We start from the raw sequence: 19,857 nt of genomic DNA on the forward strand, positions 1-19,857 counted from the left end.
ATAAACATCAGATTTTATTTTTATCAGAATTGGTTGTTCACAACAGCATTTATTATATGAAGGGATTTGATTCTTTTCTTCAGCTCTGCTACTATTTGTACATGTGACCCAATTCATAAAATGAGGGGGAAAAGCCAAAAAGAAAAAAAGTATGATACCTAAAGTGAAACCAATGTTTTGTCTTTTAAATTGTCTTCTCATAATCTTTAGGTTCAATATTACAAATTTCTTTAAAATCAGAGTAACTTTGTGAGACAAGGATTCCCACTTTTGCCACTTTTATTCAACATAGTATTGGAAGTTCTAGCCAGAGCAGTTAGGCAAGATACAGAAATAAAAGGCATCCAAGTCAGAAATGAAGGAGTGAAATAATCTGTGTTCACAGATGATATGACCTTATATGTAGAAAACCATAAATAGTCCACAAAAACTGTTATAACTAGTAATGAATTCAACAAAGTAGCAAGATATAAAATCAACACATAAAAATGAGTTGCATATATGTAAACTAACAATGAACAATCTGAAAAGGAAATTAAGAAAGCAATTTCATTTACAATAGCATCAAAAAGAACAAAATACTTGGTAACTAACTAAGGAATTGAAAGACTTGTACACTGAAAACTATAAAATATTGCTTAAAGAAATTAAAGAAGACACAAATAAATGGAAAGACATCCTATGTTCATGGATTGAAAGACTTAATACTGTTAAGATGCAAATACTACCCAAAGCTATCTATGGATTCAGTGCAATTTCTATCAAAATTCCAATGACATTTTTTTGCAAAGATAGAAAAGCTCGTCCTAAAATTCATATGGAATTTCAAGAGACCCTGAATAGACAAAAAAAAAAAAACCATGAGAAAAAGAACAAAGCTGGAGGACTCACATGTCCTGATTTCAAAACTTACGACAAATCTACAATTATCAAAACAGTGTGGTAATGTCATAAAGACAGTCATATAGACCAATGCAATAGAACAGAGCCCAGAAACAAGTCATTGCATATATGGTCAAATGATTTTTGACAAGCGTGCCAAGATTAATAGGGAAAGAACAGTCGTTTCAAAAAATGGTGCTGGGCAAACTGGATATGCATACGCAAAAGGACTCTTATCTAACACCATATACAAAAATTGTCAAAACGTATCAAAGAACTAAACATAAGAACTGGCTGGAAGAGCTTTAGAATTGAGGGCTTCTCTACAGACCTAGAGGTAAAGAAAAAAAGAGGTCTTTGTTGGAGGGAAAAATTGCTGGCATTTTTGAACACCTGCTTTGGGACACATAGTTTGTAGAAATGGTTTCACTTAACCTTCCTAAAATTCCTGTGAGGTCATTAGCTTAGTTTGAAGAAGAAAATAAAATTAACCATAATCCTCCAATCTAGAGATGACCACTGGTGTGAAGCTCTATGTTTTTTAAAAATATGTTTTTCCTTATTAAATTTCTCTTTAAGACTTAACACAGCAATGGAGTTCACTGCAATTAGAGAAACTACAAATTAAAAATAATATCACTCAGCCTCTTTTCTCCCCAGGGGCTGGGAAACACCATCACAGCAAATGATGGGAAGCAGGTGGCATGACTGAATTTATCAGAAAGTGACCAGCTAAGGGACACCATTCCAAACAACTAAAGTCTGGATTTAAGCCATAGCCTCAGGTAATCTCCATCATTCATTGGTTCAATGAGATATTTATTAAGTGGCTACTATGTGCCAGGCACCATGCCAGATTCCGGAAATACAAAAGAATATGAACTGACCTTACCTTTCTGAGGTCTCATAGTCTAATGCAGAGGGGTGAAAAATTAACAAAGAATGACAGCAGTATTTAAGAATGCTGTAACTGGGGGCTCTGGGGCCCAAGGGCTGGAGAGCCCCCTCTTCACAGAGGACGAGGAAGACCTCCTGGTGGAGGTGACAGCTCTGTGGGTTATGGGACTTCAGATATAAACTCAGGTGCTGAGTGCAGCACAGTGAAGATGGACACAGACAGCAACAGAAAAGTCTGGCCCCAAATGAGAAACCACTTCCTGTACCAACTCCCTTACAATCATGTGCATAGCAAAACCCAGCAGCACTGGTGTTCTTTTGGAATTTACCCCTTTAACTGGGGGAATTCATAGAGAGCTCGCCGTGCCTGAGTCAGCCGGTGAATTTTCTCCTTAAGGAATTTCCTCTTGGCTGCCATGTCACTCTGTTCTTGAAGCAGCCAGGTATAGTGCTGTTTTTCCTGTAGTATCTGCATCATGGCTTTCTGCAAGTAATCACCATTCTCTCGGAGCATAAAATACTGAATTATGAATGGGATCTGGTTGGCGAGACGTTTGCTGGTTTCCTGGAAGAGGGGATAAGAAGGGTCAGCTGGAGGGGTCTGGGCCCAAGGCCTGTGGCTGCAGAGAAAAGTTCTTGGATGCATGCATGGTCTACTTGCTGAGTCCTGGTGTCCCGTCCACCTCCACACCAGTGGTCAGTACCAAACCAAGGGAAAGATCGATTTGGGTCGCCCAGTTTTCCCTGCCCAGGTATTCCCTCTGGCACGAAGAACCCACCTGTAGGCTCGCAAACCCATACCACGTTCTGGACATCCCAGCCCTTCTGGGAGCTCCACCCCCACCCCCGCTTCTCCTCCCTGGAGAGACCTCCCAGCTGTGAACCCTGGGTCCCATGTGGGAGCCGATCGGGACCTGCGTCAGCGCTCACCTCATTCCCTCCTTTCATCAGCATCTCCAGTTTGCCTGACAGCTGGACCCCACACCTGGGTAACTCTACTTTCTATTCTGATCAAGAAAGGGCTTCAGGAGTTGGGTTTCTTTGCAGTTTAAAAGCTACCTCCTTCTCTATGCGCCCTAATACTTTAGTCCACGGATGGAGTGTTAGAAACCATGAAGCCGACTGGGTCGCAAAATCTAGGGAAAGCCTTTTTCATTCCCACTTTGTGGAACTCGCAAGTTTGAGGCACTTAAAGAGCTGAGTGCCTTCTGAACTATGAAGGGAAGCTAAACTATAACCAGTCAAGTTAGTGCTTTGCTGTATTCTGATAATAGTAATTTTGTAATTTATGCATAGCACAAAATACAAAGAACTTTGGAGATGGAATTAATTTTGAGTGCATTCTCCGCTACATGGGAAACCTGATTTGGGGGCAAATTAAAAGTGCTTTGGTAAGGTTACTATAAAACTATAATGAGATTATATATGAGTAGTTTTTCACAGCCAAAGGGCTTGGTACACAGCAGTAGCCTCTCCCCTCTTTGCTCAGCTAAGCAGCTGTCAACGCGGTTACCCCGCTCTCTGCTCGGCAGGAACCACAGTGCACTGTCCCTGTACCCCTACAGGCTCACCGAGAAATACGCATTCAGGTGGACCCAAATCTCAACAATGGAGGAAAATGAAGGCGGATCATTTAAAAGGGACGATTTCGACTGAAGATTCTGTGGAGGCTTTTCCACTGGGTTAAAAATCTCTTCTCGGACTTTGTTCAGAACCACGCTGTAAATCTGATCTTGACAATAAATCAGTTGCTCCATCCTGAACTGAAGCCGGATCAGATTTTCTGCTGTTTCCGCTTGTTTTGTTTTTATGTCTTCAATCCTGCTCTGATCGAAAAAGAAAGAGAAACATTACTTCTCTTTTTCTTCCCCCCCCCCGCCCCGGTTGTTTAAACAGCCTAGGAAGTACTATTATGTTGAACACGGAGTTAAAAATAATCCGAGGTCAAAGAAGGCCTGAGACTTTTAAATGGCGATTTTCAGGTTCCCCCTTCACCCTCTGCTGCCTTCCTCACCTGTCCTATCTTGTGACTCTGCCCCTTGCCTGTGCCAGGCTCACCTTCTCTACTGCCGGTCTCTGTGTGTGTTTGTTTGTTTAGTATACGTGCTGCCAAAGGGATCACACGCCTGTTCTTTTTCTCTGCCCCGACCTCCATCTCCTCCCACATCCCCGTCTTTCTGCTTCCTCAGTTATGGTTTATTCTACATTTTCATGCCCATCACTCTTGTTTCTGCAGTTGGCTTGAATCCAAGCATTCAAGAATGTCTCCAGGGCTAATGGGCACAGTGGGATAACAGCTCCATATCTGTGTTTCCCAGAAATCCTGCGACTCCCATGTCACCTACACGGTCAAAGGCATCCCGGGAAAGGGAGAGAGGACATAGTGGAATGGGTTCACTTCTTGGCTTTTGAGTTTCAAACAGACTTTTGTGCATTGAAGGCAGAGACAGTAATTTGAGAGAAGGGAGAAACTGTGAGCTTCACAAGGGCAGGTTTTCCTTCTTTTTTAGGAGTGTATGTGGCCAAAACCACGTACGTGACAAACCACACCACGCCCCACCTTGCAGATTTGGGGCCTGAGAGTAGAAGTGGGCTCTGCATCACTTCCCAAGAGGAGTTTCACGGGAGGACACAAGACCCTTGGTTCTGATGTGGCTCAGGAGAACAGGGTACAGACCCAGGGGGAGTGCGTCTGGGTGGGTGTCGGGTAGCCCTGCCCAGACCTTATTCATCCCAGGATGGCACAGGGGGCAGAGGCCCTTGGACTTTCCTCGGCCACAGAGCAGCCTGTGTTTGCATCAGAGTGCTCTGCGCCCTGGCAGGGCTGGGGAGGCGTTCACGAGGACCAGCCCTGTAGTCAGGAGCATGGGGCACCCAGGGGACCAACCACTAAGGCCCAGGAAGGACACATACATCTTGAAAGCTGCCAGCCTGGAGAAATGGTGATCAAGGACCAGGCACGTCACCCAGCCCAGGACTCAGACACAGCCCCTGGGATAGTTGTAGAAGTGTGATTTGTTTTCCACCAACTGGCCAAAGAGGTGAAAGGAGAAACTCTTTTGTTATAGAAAAAATGACAAATGTTTTTTCTTGTTCTCCTGAGCCCGTGGAATGAGCTTCTGACGCATCCGTCTAGGCCTGGGTGGAAGAGGATTTTTATCTAAGCCCAGGTGGGAGCCAAACACCCCTCTCTTCCCTTTCCTGAGGGAAGGGTTCAATAACTAACTTGCTAAGTGAAAACCCACACAGCTGTGGCAATATTTTAAGTCAAACGTATAAAGATTTTGGAGTAAGACTAGTCCTTTGTGCAAGAATAAGATTCAAAAATACCAGCCCAGGGGCTTCCCTGGTGGCGCAGTGGTTGGGAATCTGCCTGCTAATGCAGGGGACGCGGGTTCGAGCCCTGGTCTGGGAAGATCCCACATGCCGCAGAGCAACTGGGCCCGTGAGCCACAACTACTGAGCCTGTGCGTCTGGGGCCTGTGCTCCGCAACGGGAGAGGCCACGATGGTGAGAGGCCCGCGCACCGCGATGAAGAGTGGCCCCTGCTTGCCGCAACTGGAGAAAGCCCTTGCGCAGAAACGGAGACCCAACACAGCCAAAAATAAAATAAATAAATAATAAATAAATTAAAAAAAAAAAAAACACCAGCCCATCACTAGGTATGGTCATCGCCATCCGGCCTATGTCCTGCCAGGCTGCAGAAGATCTTGCAGAAAGGGTAACCAGGTCACGTGCTCCGTTTCATTTCTCCCAGGCATTTCTCCGGAGCAGAAGCAAAATGACAGATGCTCCTGGAGTCACCAGCCCAGCAACCGTGCCATTATAACCCTGGCCTTATGTTTCCAAATGATAGTAAATATCCAGCTTCTTTCAAAGGTTAAACCCAGATAAATCAGCCAGTAGTACAGGCTACCAACAAGTAAGCTGTGGGCACTTACCTGGACTGTGTGATTAAGGTTGTAAAATCCACCAAAATATTTTTGGGCTGTGTCAGTGAAAGTTTGCCATATAATTTCTGATCAAGGAAAGAACAAAGCATCAGTAAAATGCAAGCAGGAATGACATGGGTTAAAGACACAGGGAGGATACATAATGATACAATGACCCCATTCTAGGGCCGAGCTCCCCAGATCTACAGACCAAGAGAGAAGGCGGGGATGGTACATAATCCCCATAAAGGGAGATGCCAAATGCACCACCACCCTGAGCAGGTCCTATCAATTTCTGGTCCTTTCCTGGATGTGTGTTCTCTGCAAGGTTAGCAACAGACTGTTCCTCATACAGTGGCGTCCAGGCTTAGGTATGAGGTAGATAAAGTTCATACACACTCTCGTCCTCCCCCCAGATGGGCAAGCATCTGCAGGCTGTGTTTGGTAATTCCATTCCAATCTCTCCCTCAAGGCATTGAGACTATGGGAGGTACTGGGATGATCATTTGAAAGGCACTTATGAGAGTTCCTCACCAACGGCCTTCTGGAGTATCTCGAGTGCTGGGTCTACCAGTTGTTCGAGATACTGCTTCATGATGGCCTCAAACGTCTTGTAGTTGACAAATCCGAGAAGTTCCTTGCCTCGATACTGCTTGTCATATTTTGAGACTTCTTCATGAATGATATTCTTAACTGCAACATAAAACAAACCACCAGGGTAAATTCTAATAATTTCACGGACGTTTTAAAGATAGGGACTTTTTCTCAAGTCTTGATTACCCAATGAACCCTATGACAATGTTTCTAAACAGAGTTTTTTTTATAACGAAAAAAATATTCATGGTCTGATGATGCCAGTTTGAGAAATACTGACTTTTAAGAACCAAAACTTTATTCTATTCAAACGTGTTTCAGTTGAGAGTCATCAACCCAAGAAAGAAGTTGAATGTTTATAATTGGTAGGAAAAAAATCTGATTAATTAAATGAAAATAGAAACTCAAAAATTCTTATGGCACTTACAGCTCTCCCAAGAATACATCCAGACTACAGCTGGAGGACTCCTACCATGGAAGGAATAGTGCTGTTTTTATCAAGTGCCAAAACAAAGATGCACACACACGCACACACACACACACACGCACACACGCACGCACACACGCACGCACACACGCACACACGCACGCACACACACACCATGGGCACACACCCTATTGGCATTTGGGCTGCAGCAGAATGGAAGTTGGAATTCTGCCCGGGGAAGCAAGGAGTTTCTTGTCAAAGCATTGACCACTCTGGTCTTGGATTAAGGGTGAAGAGGAGGGAAGAGACGGGGTAAGTGAAATTGCCTCGCCTCAGAACAAAGGAGCAAGAAGAAAGCTGGAAGTAGGTGGTGGAATCGTCTTCTGTTGAGTTGGTGAGGTCAGCGCACCACACTGATGGGTGGGAAGCTGTTACAGATACTAAGGGGTCCCTCGTGTGGGCACAGTCAGCTTTTCGCACACTTTTCATGTGCCGGAAGTAGCTTCTGGTCTTGGTAAACATGATGCTGCTTTTGCGGGAGCCCTGTCCCCAGACTTACCTTTTTGGGTATTGGCTGCAAGTATGAGTATCCAGCTTTTAAACTCCTCTCTGATTTTGTTATATAAGCGGGACTCTTTCTCCTTTACAATTTCTTCTCCTTCTATTAACTTTTCAATGTCCTGATTAAACACCTTAATTTTCTGAAAAATGAGATAAAAGCATCATTCTGGGCTGTAATCATATTACAGAGCTGGGATCTGGGACAGCTGAGTGTGGTGTGGGACCTGGGGCTTCAAGGGGGTCCGATGACCCACCAGCCACTTCATCTCCCAGGTGAGACCCAGGGAGGGCAGGGCAGGGCTCCCACAAGCCACAGGCGGGGAAGCTCACATATAGGGAGGGCCACCTCAAGATGTGCAGGGCCACCAGGAAGGATGCGACCATCTAAGGAGAAGCCAGTTTCTGTGTCTGAGGGTCACATGGGGTCCCTGGTAATCCTCACCTCAATTAGAAAGAACATTTTATCGGCTTCATTGCTGGGGATGTTGTCTCCACACTGGCGCAGCTCCTCTGTCGCCCTCTGGTGACTCTCCTTTAGTTGATTCTCTAACAAAGGGAGCGATTTCTGAACAAAAGAAGAGCAAACAATGAAACACTGCAGCTTGATGAAATTAGCTGACAAATTTCTTAGGTGTATGGGCAGAGTCTCATTTGAAAGCATTCAAGGGGATCCGGAATTTCTATTATTGTGTGAAACTTGTTGAGATGGACCCCTGTTAAGAGCTCAAGAAGGGCTTTGGATGCAATGCTATGCACTACAGCTTGTACCATCTAGTGTCAAGAATTTTGCAGTTCTGTCAAGTGACCAGAGCGGGTTGGAATCAGATGGGGGCCAGTTTTTGTTTTTGTTTTTTTGTTTTGTTTGGCTCAGTGTTTTTCATTGAGAGAAAAAAGTATCCTGTGCTGACTTAAAAAAATGCACAACATGAACAATGTGAGTTAAGTTTTATTTGGGGCAAAATGAGGACTATAGCCTGGGAGATAGCATCTCAGATAGCTCTGACAAACTGCTCCAAAGAGTTAGGGGGGAAGGTCAGTATATATGTGATTCTGGTGAAGGGGGAGTCCATGCCATCAAGCACATATGTTTTGCAGAAGGTTCTGCTAGTCTCGTGAAGGTTACTGCTGGTCACAAGGAGCAGACGTCACCATGAAGGATTTTAGTGCCTTTCTAGATACGAGGAGATACAAGAATTGGGCTCATAAAATCTTCTGAGAATATCTAACTATCTGAAGACCTGTTCTGCCAGTTTTTCCCAGAGCACAGAGGGCATCATTCCTGATCTCCACCCTGAACTCCTTTCAGGGGGTGTCCAAAGACAGCAGCTGCAGCAGCGCATGATTTAATCCTTGTAGAAGTAGATGGCAAGTGCCAATTTGTAGTTGACGCTTGAACATAATGGAAGATTTCTTTAGTAAAATGTTATGTTGGTGGTCATTTGAGCATTACAAACTGATAAATGGTGCTTTGGTAGAGGCTATGTCTGTGTGTCGCTGTCAAGCTGGGTACAGTCTTAAGCAGTCAACATTGCTAACAACAATTTAACAAAGAGGAGGAGCAGGAAGGATGCAGAGGGGCACCAAGGAGGGTTATCTTTGGGCCAAGCATCATTCCAAGCCCTTCACATCGCAGTGAAGCCCTGCACTGCAGTACAAAGCATGTGTCTTCATTGCCTCTTTTTCACAAGAGAGGAACCTTAGGCTCAGAGAGCCAAACTGCTTGATATCATTGCTGAGCTGGTAAGCAGTAGAGTTCCACTTTGCATCCCGCTCACCACCTTTACAGCCCGAGCAGGTAAACACTGCAGGTAAAGACACCTGTGTGAATGACGTTGGTGCAGCCAGCCAGGCAGGATGAGCTCATTGAGATTTAGAGGCAGTTTGTGGATTAGGGTACCAAGAAGTTGATAAGGTCTCAGCCTCTCTCTCTCTCTCTCTCTCTCTCTCTCTCCAGTTTGTACTTGTATCTCTAGGCAGAAAGGTAGTAATTTTTTCCCTGATATTTCAAATTATCATAATTAAGTCTTAATATAAATTTTTAAAATTAATTTAAAATAGTACAAAACTTAAATTCAAAATTTAAAATGAAATATTTAAATGTTGAGAACTATGTTATAAAAAAATTATCAAAATGCAAAGTGTTTTTGCAAAAAAGATGTTTTTCTCAATTAGACAGGGGATATATCTTTTAGACAGGGATATGTCTTTCAGAATTCTCTGCTGCAAACTGAGGGGATTCCACTAGACTCAGTGCTCCTCAAAGTGTGTTCCCCAGATCATCTGGGAGCTGAGAAAAGCAAATTCATGGGCCCTGCCCCCGCCAGACCCACTGACTCCAAAACTCAGCCAGGGGCCCAGGAAGCTGAATTTAAACAAACTTTCCAGGTAACTTTTGTGCACACAGAGTTTGAGAACCACTGGCCCCTTGCAACCAAGTATTCTTTGGTATGTGTTTTCTGGTTCAAAAGAATGCATTGTTTTTGCGTGACATGCAATTTAGCATGGACTGGAGTCCAGCCCCTAGGATCATCTCTGCTCTAAGGGTTAATTTTCCATCTTCTCATGTTGTTCTACCTCATGTAAAAGGTTGAAGCAAGCATGACAAATATTCTGTTTCTCATTTGGCTTTCTGTCTATTGTTCTGATTGGGTGATTTCCATTTTCCTATCTTCCAGGTCACTTAGTTATTCTTCTGCACTATTCATTCTGCTATTCATTGCCTTGAGCTCAGCTTTTGTCTTGGCAAATGAATTTTCTAATTTTTCTTGGCTCCTCCTTATGGTTTCGAGTTCCTTTTTACAGTAATCTGCACTTCTGTCGACAGCCTTTCTTAGTTCCTTCAGTATTTTCATTACCTCCTTTTTGAACTCAGTGTCTATTAGACTGAAGAGGTCTGTTTCATTGTTTGTTCCTTTAGGGGAATTCTCTTGGTCTTTTAAGTGGGAATGGTTCCTCTCCTTCTTCATTTTACTTATGTTTCTCTTACTCTGTGAGTTTAGGAGAAATGATTATCTACTTAGGTCTTGGAGGGCTAATTATATGTGAGAGCGTCCTCGTGTAGTTTGTGCAGGTTTAATATTTTTGGTGCAAGGGCTGTTTTTAGTATGGATGCCTGCTGCCTCTTTCCTCAGTGTGTCCTGGCCATTATCCTCTTCATAGGGGGTGTGCAGATATGGCGGCTGTCGCACGCTCCCAGAGCCCGCGACGGTAGGGGTGGTGGCTACAAATATTCTCCTTCTCAATAAGCACTCAGCCACGGTTCCCCTATCTTCAATGACATCATGAGAACTTTGTGGTTGTCTATCTTTGAGAATCGGTGAAAACTGAACATTTATTTCCCATAAGTTTGAAGCTGGGAAAATGTTTTTTATAATGTGAATTGTTAACAACCTGTTAAAAAATTTGCTAACTCAGCATTCACTCCTTTTTACACAGCTAACCTGGTATTAGAGTTTTCCTCCTTCTTTCTTTGTTTCCCCCAAATTGACAGATTCAACTCTTTGTTTCAACATTATGCAGTTATTGCTTTCCCATTTCAGGGACTCTCTCATGAGCCTCTGACCAGGAGAGATTTGGTTTTCAGAATGTGCTTGTTGTCTGCTGGTTTGGACAGTTCACTGGAGTGTCTTAGTCAACCCATGACTAAGAAAGTGACCTGGACAGGCTGCCATTTTTATAGCTTGCAACTCAACCCATTGACTCACATTGATGTGCCAGATGAGCTCGGTGGTCAGTCTTTCTGCCAGACAGGGCACTGTGGCCTTTCTTTCCTCCAGGAGAACTCTGAAACCAGACAGAGCACACATGAATTTATAAAGGGTCCATATGATCATTTTCCAATACTGGGCTTTGTAAGTGGATAGGTGAGCTCAGCTCCTTGGGGCAACACACGCCATCAGAAAAGCCAGGCAGTGAATGTGGACAGTTGATAATTATGGAGCAAGCTCATACCTAGGCAAGCACAGCGCTGGGAAGGTTACATTTATTTTCTCTTTTTGTCATCCCAATAAACTCATAAGGTAAGTCATCTTTTCAGGAAAAGCAAAACAAATATAACATCATAGAGGTTAAGTGACTTGCCCAAATTAGTATTTTTTTCTTATAGCAAATATTTATCCCTGAATAGCAATATCAATCTTGTTAAAGAAGAAAACTGGAGGCATCATAGTTCCTGTTTTCAAATATATTACAAAGCTACCGTAATTAAAGCAGTATGATGCTAGCATAAAGACAGACCTATGGACCTACGGGACAGAATAGCAAGCCCAGAAATAAATCCATGCCTATACAGTTAACTGATTTGTGGCAAAAGTGCCAAGAATACACAATGGGAAAAGGATAATCTCTTCAACAAGTGGTATTGGGAAAATTGGATATCCACATGCAAAAGAATGAAATTGGACCCTTATCTTACACTAGACACAAAGTCAACTGAAAATTGATTAACGGGTTAAATGTAAGACCTGAAACTGTAAAACTCCTAGAAGAAAACATGAGGGAACATCTTCATCATATTGATCTTGGAAATGATTTCATGGATATGACACCAAAAACACAGGCAACGAAAGTAAAAATAGACAAGTAGGATGACATCAGACTAAAAACTTCAGCACAGCAAGTAAACAATCAACAGAGGAAAAGGCAATCTACAAAATGAGAGAAAATATTTGCAAACCATCTAACTGGTAAGGGGGTAATCTCCAAAATATATAAGGGACTCTACAATTCAATAGCAAATAAACCCTAATAACCCAATTTAAAAATGGGCTAATGATTCGAATAGAGATTTCTTCAAAGACATACAGATGGCCAACAGGCACATGGAAAGATGCTCAGCTACTCATCTGGGAAATGCAAATCAAAACTGCAATGAGATATCACTTCACATCTTTTAGGATGGTATTATCAAAAAAACAAAAGACAAGTGTTGGCAAAGATGTGGAGAAATTGGAACCCTTGTATACTGTTGATGGGAATTCAAAATGGTGCAGCCACTATGGAAAGCACTAAGAAAGTACCTTAAAAAATTAAAAATGGGACTACCATATGATCCAGCAATCTCACTTCTGGGCATTTATTCAAAAGAATTGAAATCAAGATCTCAAAGAGATATTAGCACTCCTATGTTCATTGTAGCACCATTCACAATAGCCAAGATGTGGAAACACCTAAATGTTCATGGAAAGGTAAATGGATAAAAAATGTGGTAGACATATGCAATAGAATATAATTCAGCCTTTAAAAAGAAGGAAATTTTGCAATATGTGACAACATGAATGAACCTTGAGAACATTATGCTAAGTGAAATAAGCCAGTCACAGAAAGACAAATACTACATGATTCCATTCATGTGATCTATCTAAAACTCATGCAATCAGAGAGTGGGAATGGTGGTTGCCAGGTGTTGGGGGGAGGAAGAAATGAGGAGTTGCTAACCAAAGGGCAAAAAATTTCTGTTATGGAAGATAAATAAGTTCCAGAGCTCTGCTGAAAAATATTGTGCCAATAGTTAACAATACTGCATTGTTCACTTAGACATTTGTTAGGAGGGTGGACCTCATGATAAATGTTTTTTCCACAATAAAATTAAATTTTAAAAAATGTTTACACGGTGCTTACTAAGCGCCTACATGATTCTAAGGGCTTTACAAATATTTAATCACTGAACAACCAATTTTAAAGAAAGGCAAATGCACCAGAAGGTTACGTACCTCGCCCAGGGTCGCACACCAGGTGGTCTGGTTGCTAAGTGTTTGCTGTTAACACAAATTCACGAAGGACCCAGTAGGATCATTTTTCCAGTGCTACTGTGAGTGCCTTTCCTGCAAGGGCTGAGTCCCAGCATGTGGGCACACAAGGATTAAATCTCAGATGTTCAACAACAAAGCACTTCAGCACACTTTTTTATCCAAGACTTAACTTTCCCAGAGACCTTGAACAGTGGTTTTCAAAGTGTGGTCCCTGGGTCAGCAACATCGACCTCAACTGGGAACTAGTTAGAAACATAAATTCTGGGGCCACACCCCAGACCTCAGAGACTCTGGGACAGGGCACAGCCAGCTGGATTTTAACAAACTCTCTCGCAGATTCCACTGCTCCCTCAGGGTTGAGAACCATGGGTGTGATTGTTACAGAATCTTCTCTCTGCTTGGTGAGCAGAGTTTTCTCTCCCTGTGACCCCTAACACTACTGAAAACGATCTGTTTCTTCCATTCAGGGCAGGAGCAGAGAGAAACAAGGAACCAGGGTGGTATCTACAGAGTGCTGCCCAGAACATGTGCGTGTGCCATATTATTTAATCCTAACCGCAATCCTGTGAAACATTAGCAGGATGAGAAAGCAAAAGCTCAGAGAGGCTGAGCCATCTCCCAAGGGCACAGAGCAAGTATCAAACCTGGTCTGCAAAAACTCACCATTTTCCCACTGTCTCTCCTTAAAGCAGGAGTGACCTCTATATCTTATTACCCTTCTCCCCCCTGAACTTGCTGTTCCTGAACAGCAAGTTCCTAAATAAAGTGAAAGGAAAAAAGTACCCGATTCAACGGGAAAAATCCCAGTGTTTTTCAAGATTTTGTGGGACTCAAATGAGAAAGCAAGTGAAGACATTTTGAGAAACCAAAGTGTGCTCTGCCTTATAAAATACCCTATTACAATTTTTAATCAGTGTCATCATCAGAGTCCAAAAAAAACTGGTTTGTTTAAGTAAGCCAATAAATTTAACACCGAAATAAAGACGAGGGTAGGTTATGCTAATTGTATAATTTTTATATATAATTTGGTAATCATCTAGGCCAATTCTGGTAGGCGGGGCTGCTTTCCATGGAGTCCAAGGTTGTCCTAAAGAATCTTACCTGAAGTATGGATGTGTTTGAAAGAACATCACTTCCTTCTTGGTTGCTTCGGCCAAGCTCAGCTTGTTCGTGACCTCCTGCTGACCCCGGCACTTCACTATCATATAGCCTTTCTTGAGACGGTATGTGAGGTTCTGCATGACTTTCAGGACACCTTTCTCAGTGCCCTTGTCCACTAGATCTGGTTTGGTCAGGATTCCTGTGAGGTGATTAGAGAAGGGCACTGGAGAGGTTGGTTCTCTACTCAAATATATTGAATGCTGCTAGGCTACGGGATCTTTTATTGGCCATGACCAGCAAAGCCTCCTGCAGCCTTGATTGCCCAGCGCCTGACAGCCCATTCATTCATTCATTCCATCGTCACTCCTCTTACTTGTACTTTTCTTCACTCACCCATTCACTCAACTCATTTACTGCCTTGTGTAATTTATGTAACAAATGTCTCTTGGGTGCCTGCTGGGTGCCAGACACTTAGGCAGCATACATCATCGGAACCGACCCACTCCGTCACCATGCTTCCAAAAACACGTCATCCCCTACTGTAAGGAGGGCCTGTGCCCTCTCTCTAATGTCTCCTGTCACAGACTCACTCTGCCCCTTCTGGTTGGGTACCTCCTTCGATATCTTCCCTGCCTCCCTCCCTCATGTTCCTGCCCTCACTCCTTCCTGCTCACATTGGACTAAAAGCTTTAATTTCCAAGTGACTGTGTTCTTGATGGACACTTGGTTTGCTTCCACATTTTGGCTGTTGCGAATAAGGCTGCTGTGTACGTGAGTGTATGTTCCATCTCCTTTTTAAACCTAGCACACTGTTCTCTATTTCTGTCCTTGACCTAGAATGCATGGAAAGTTTGCATTGATGTTATAATGCTGTTTGGAATATACTAAGGCCAGATTGTGTATACTCTATGGTTATAGTACTTAGCTGAATTTATAACAATAATAGCTAATATTTAGCAAGAACTTTTGGTTATTAGAGTTTGTGGCTAATGAGAAGAACAGAAAACTACTACTGGTGTTACTCAATTTCTCTGGAGACACTGATATCCAAATAGATCAGTCTACTGAACAGATGATATTATCTTCTGTGGTCATCAATAAGACATCCCTAATGACTTATAACTGCACCATGACTGGTGACCCAAAACCTGAGTTTTCTCTCTGGTTCAATGTGTTCTAGACACCTGTAGAAGTCAGCAGCTAACAGGGCACAAGTGTAGTCTGGCATATAATAACACATTACACTTGAGCTGTATTCCCCTAGCGTTATTTTGATCCTTACTGGAAAACTAGGCATTTGTTGAGGAAAAAGTGGAAAAGGCAATGATATACTGAGTATCCATTTAGTCGAGGAAAATGACTTGCAAATTTTCAGGAAGGCAAACTCCACGGGTAGGTGAAGTGATTGGGAGAGAAGTGATATTGAATAATAATATTAAAAATTTTAAAATAGCAGCTATTATTTGCCCAAGGATATGTAGCCAGTAAGTGGTAGAACAAGGATTCAAACCCAGGCAGTCTGTGCTCTTAAACCAAGTCCCCTATAATGCCTTCCAGAGTGACTTTTTTAAAAAAAAAGAAATTTAAGGGAACCCATCTGCCCCAGGAAGCGTTCTGCTTGAATATAAATTCTGCAGACATCTGTGCTCCAATGTAAGCCTGGAAGTATGTTCCCTGAGTATGTTCATACAGGCCCTGGGAAAGTCTTTTCCATGCACCAAGGACTCACAAGAACTTTACCTGTGGAATTGCAGAGCTGATGGGCCACTTTCTCCTTTCTGGACCATTGTGGGAGAGCAAATAAGGCATTTCTCCTCCCCCATCCAGAATGGTTCAAGAATGCAAATAAGGGACAATAGGAAGAAGGGTAAAGAACCTCCAAATGTTGGCCACACATCTAACCCTGACTGTCAGTGAGGGTGACCCATCTGCTGTGCTCGACTTCACCCTGAGCCCATGGAGCTTCCCTGGGAACAGCACTTGGATCTAAGGCAGGATGTGGGCGCCTCTAACAGAGCTACATTCCAGGACCTTCTAAATATATAAGGGGTCTCCCCCTGGCTTCCTGTCCTCTAGAAGCTTGGTTCTTTCTTCTTACCTATGGTCCTGTCTCCATCGGGGTCCACCTCCTGAGCCATGCTCAGTGCCTCCGTGGTGGCGATGTCCACGTTGCAGGGGACCACCACTAAGTTGATTGTCTGCTGCCTCTGGATGTACTTTTTGATGAGTGCCTTGATCTGATGCCAAGGAATCACAAAGGAAGAACACATCTCTGGTCACTCAAGAGCACGGCTAGACATCCCAGAGCATGACCCAGTTTTTACACTTCTGGGCTTTGGCTTAGCCTGTCCCCTTCCTCTGGAATGTCCACCCACTTGTCCTTATTGAGCTCTCTGTTGATGTCCTACTTATCCTTCAAAGCTCATCACTGATATTTCTTCTTTCACAAAGACTCCCTGATTCCTATGGCTAGATGAGAGCCCTCCTTCATCGACAGATCTTCCCTGTGATACACCTGAGATTATGGCAGGAAGAAGCAGCGTGCTCTGACCCCAGGCAAGCATCTTTCTCATACCCTAGGAAGTCCCACCCGTTTGCTGAATGAAGCGGGGTAAGAAGTGTGGAATTAGTCCCTTAACGCAGTAAGGGAAATGACCTAACTACACTGCTCCTAGAGAGACAGAGAATGGTGATTTGGATATAGGAAGAAAGAGTAATTTAACTGCCCAAGACAGTGGAGCTAGCAGAGACCCCATCCAGAAGGGACTGACACAATCCTAGTTGGGCTATGGTTGAGTTCCCAACACTGGAAGTGCCTCCCATAAAAAGGAAGAGGGCAGTTAAGTGACCCCAGTCCTAGGGCAGGAGGGTATCATATTCTCCCCATCCTCCACCTTGTCCCTTTACACCCTGGACCTCAACCCCGCTCCTGAGACCATCCTTGTCTCCTTGGCCTCTATGTGAGCTGGCCTGGCAAAGCTTGACAAGGCTGCTCTTGGGGTGAACCCAGCCCAAAGATCATGTGTGACTCTGGCATCCCAGTGACGACTGTGTCCTCAGGCAACCTTAGGGGGGAAGGTCTTTGGCAAAGAAGCCCAAGGCTCAGCGGCTGTCAGTTTGTACTGGGTCACTGCTGGTCTGCAGTTCTCATTCCTGTGCATTGTGGTGGCCTTTCTGCCCCTGATCAGAGATAACAGTCTGTGTTCCGATTGACTTACGTAGCGCTAGTTTAAAAAACTGTTGCTAAAATTGGCAGATCCCATGTAAAAATCCAATTTCCGGCTTCTTTTAAATATCAGGATAGTGGTAACACTGGGCCAGCATTCTCACAGGACAACATTGGGCAGGGCGTCAACACCTATACACCTCCAGTGCCACTGAGTCAACTTTGCCTGTTTCCATGACCTGCCAGGCCCTTGTCAGAATCTGAGTATGAGGCCCCAGCCCTAGATGGTCCTACCCCAGTCTCCTCCCCAACTACTCAGAGTGAGGGCTGCGAAGGTGCACCAGAACCCTTGGGGTTTCCAGCAGAGACCTCAGAAGTCTCCCCAACTTAGCGTGGGACCCATTCCCAAGTTCCAGAAAGGCTCACCTGCAGTCCAATATCATGGGGCTGGTTTCCCACGGCCACCCTGGTGATGCCGGGAAGATCAATGAGGGTCAGATCTGGAACCTCAGGGGAGGTGATCTCCAGACTAATGAGCTCGTGGCTAATGCCAACTCCATTCCCAGCTATGATATCCTGGGCTACAGAGACCGAGAGAAGAAAAACCGAGAGTCCAAATGAACAACCCAACCTAGCAGAAGCAGTGAAACCTGTGGGCAGCTGCATATTTCACCTATATTTGGGGACAGCCCTGATGTGAGAAATAGGCAGGCAACTTAGGGCACAGCCCTGATTAATTGCCTAATTCTTTAGAGATAGAAGTTGGGGTCGGGGAGATGACAACCAGGATGTTCCTTTGTAAACCTTTCCTGCCTTAATTATCATTCAGGGTCACTACCTAAGATATGATTTTGTAACTTTGCACTGAAGTGTACCATACGCACAGGAAAGTGCCCATTGTCTTAGGCACGTGGCTTGGTGAGTTTCACAGGCTGGACCCTATATTGGTGCTTATAGCTGAGGGCTCTTCCTTTTCATTACCATGTGTTATTACACCCTGTGCCTTGATCCAGTCTACTGTTGATGGACATTGGGTGGTTTCCAATGGGGGGCGGGGGGGGCGATCACAAGAGTGCTGCTATGAAAATTCTGGAACCTGACTTTTGGTGCACCTTTTGGCGCACCTTTTGGCTGGGGGTATACTCAGGACCGGAGTTTTGGGGCATCATGGGGTGTGCACACCTCCAGCCTTAGTGGATATTGTGCCAGTTTTCCAAAGTGGTTACAGCAACTTACCCTCCCACCAGCAGTGGACCAGGGTTCCAAGACGCTATTCTAAAGATGCTCATTATACGTCCTTACACAGAACGTTCACCCAAGCTGGCACCCATGGTGCCCTCCTAGTCCTGCCCACAGAGCTCATGGCTACAGAGAGTCTGGGCAGATCTCGACAGGGCTGCAGGATGTGCCGGGCACGAGGCATCCCAGGACAGGCATGGCCGGCACAGAGGGTGCAGAGCTTTTATCATTTGAAGCTAGGAAACTTGCCAATTGAGGGTCTCAAGAAGTTTCTGTTTTGAGGGGTGGATGCTAGAATTGGGGCAGTACTTCTCTATTTTGGGAGGGATCCCTCTGGTGAGCCAGCTGAGACAACAGGATTCTCGGGGTGCTGAGCCCGCAGAGTCATGTAAAAACCCCAGCCTCAGATGCTAAGTTTATTGCTTAGTGAGGAAGAAGCCCATCTCCCTGGAACGGAAGCTGTGGCTGCAGAGTTTCCTGTTATGACCAGGGTTAATTTTCGCCTGCCTGGCTGAGCCCAGCTTGAGAGCAGGAAGGGGGAGAAGCCTGGGGGAGGGGTGGGCATGCTCAGGGACCTGGGGGGCAGGGTTGCGAGGGGGTGACCTCCAGGGTCCCCTCTGAGCAGGTACGGAAGTGGATTCCAGGAGCAACTGAGCCTTTTGATCATTCTGTGGTTACCTAAGGCTAATCACAAGTGTTGGCTATGCTTCCAGAAATGATGGGTGGGTGGGGTCAGCGTTGGGGGAAGCTGCATCAGATGGGGACAGGGACGTGGCCACAGGCACCCAGCCACATTAGGTTAGAGCAGCTCCTTGGGACACACACACCCAGCAGTGACCAGGGTAGCAGGGGCGGGGGGTCCTGTAGGGGACACTTCCCAGAGGAGGGGCAGGTAAACTGAGACCCAAAGAAAGAGTAGGAATTAGGCAGGCAAGGACGAGGGACAGCATGTGAGGGACGGCATTTGAGGCAGGGGGGCTGGCACATGGAAAAGCCTGGAAAGAAGAGACGGGTGCTTGCTGTGGAGCTGGAGAGGCCCCGATGACCGACGATGACTGGGTTAGAAGGAGCCCACCTGTAGCCGCCCGCGGGGCCCTACCTTTACGTATTTCCCTCTCCACCTGTGAGGGGTCTTGCAACTGCAGCTCCGTCTTCCGGTAGCTGATTCTCCCGGCCCACCTGAACTCCTGCTTTGTCAGTTTCAGCACCAGCGGACACCTGGTTATGATTCCTGAGAGAGAGTTTCCCAAACATCCTAAGTTTCCCTTAAAAAGAAGCGTTCACAGGTGCCCTTTGCTCTTATTCTCC

The 19,857-nt window shown here is 44.8% G+C and overlaps 1 protein-coding gene across 4 annotated transcripts in view; it reads right to left on the bottom strand.

Annotated features, from left to right (window-relative positions):
• Positions 1-52: 52 nt before the first annotated feature.
• MX2 (MX dynamin like GTPase 2) overlaps positions 53-19,857 on the bottom strand; it is a 30,378-nt gene continuing 10,573 nt past the window's right edge. For all 4 annotated transcript variants that reach the window (XM_061193893.1, XM_061193896.1, XM_061193895.1 and 1 more), the window contains 11 exons: positions 19,649-19,780; positions 17,737-17,891; positions 16,243-16,381; positions 14,145-14,343; positions 10,998-11,076; positions 7,736-7,858; positions 7,292-7,433; positions 6,246-6,404; positions 5,721-5,797; positions 3,351-3,605; positions 53-2,344 (listed from right to left, as the gene is read on the bottom strand). In XM_061193893.1, the coding sequence (XP_061049876.1) occupies positions 2,105-2,344; positions 3,351-3,605; positions 5,721-5,797; positions 6,246-6,404; positions 7,292-7,433; positions 7,736-7,858; positions 10,998-11,076; positions 14,145-14,343; positions 16,243-16,381; positions 17,737-17,891; positions 19,649-19,780 (1,700 nt within the window). In that variant the 3' untranslated portion in view covers positions 53-2,104. The remainder of the gene's footprint in view (positions 2,345-3,350; positions 3,606-5,720; positions 5,798-6,245; positions 6,405-7,291; positions 7,434-7,735; positions 7,859-10,997; positions 11,077-14,144; positions 14,344-16,242; positions 16,382-17,736; positions 17,892-19,648; positions 19,781-19,857) is intronic.

This window comes from Eubalaena glacialis, chromosome 6 (assembly GCF_028564815.1).
Source record: "Eubalaena glacialis isolate mEubGla1 chromosome 6, mEubGla1.1.hap2.+ XY, whole genome shotgun sequence".
Classification (NCBI taxonomy): domain Eukaryota; kingdom Metazoa; phylum Chordata; class Mammalia; order Artiodactyla; family Balaenidae; genus Eubalaena; species Eubalaena glacialis.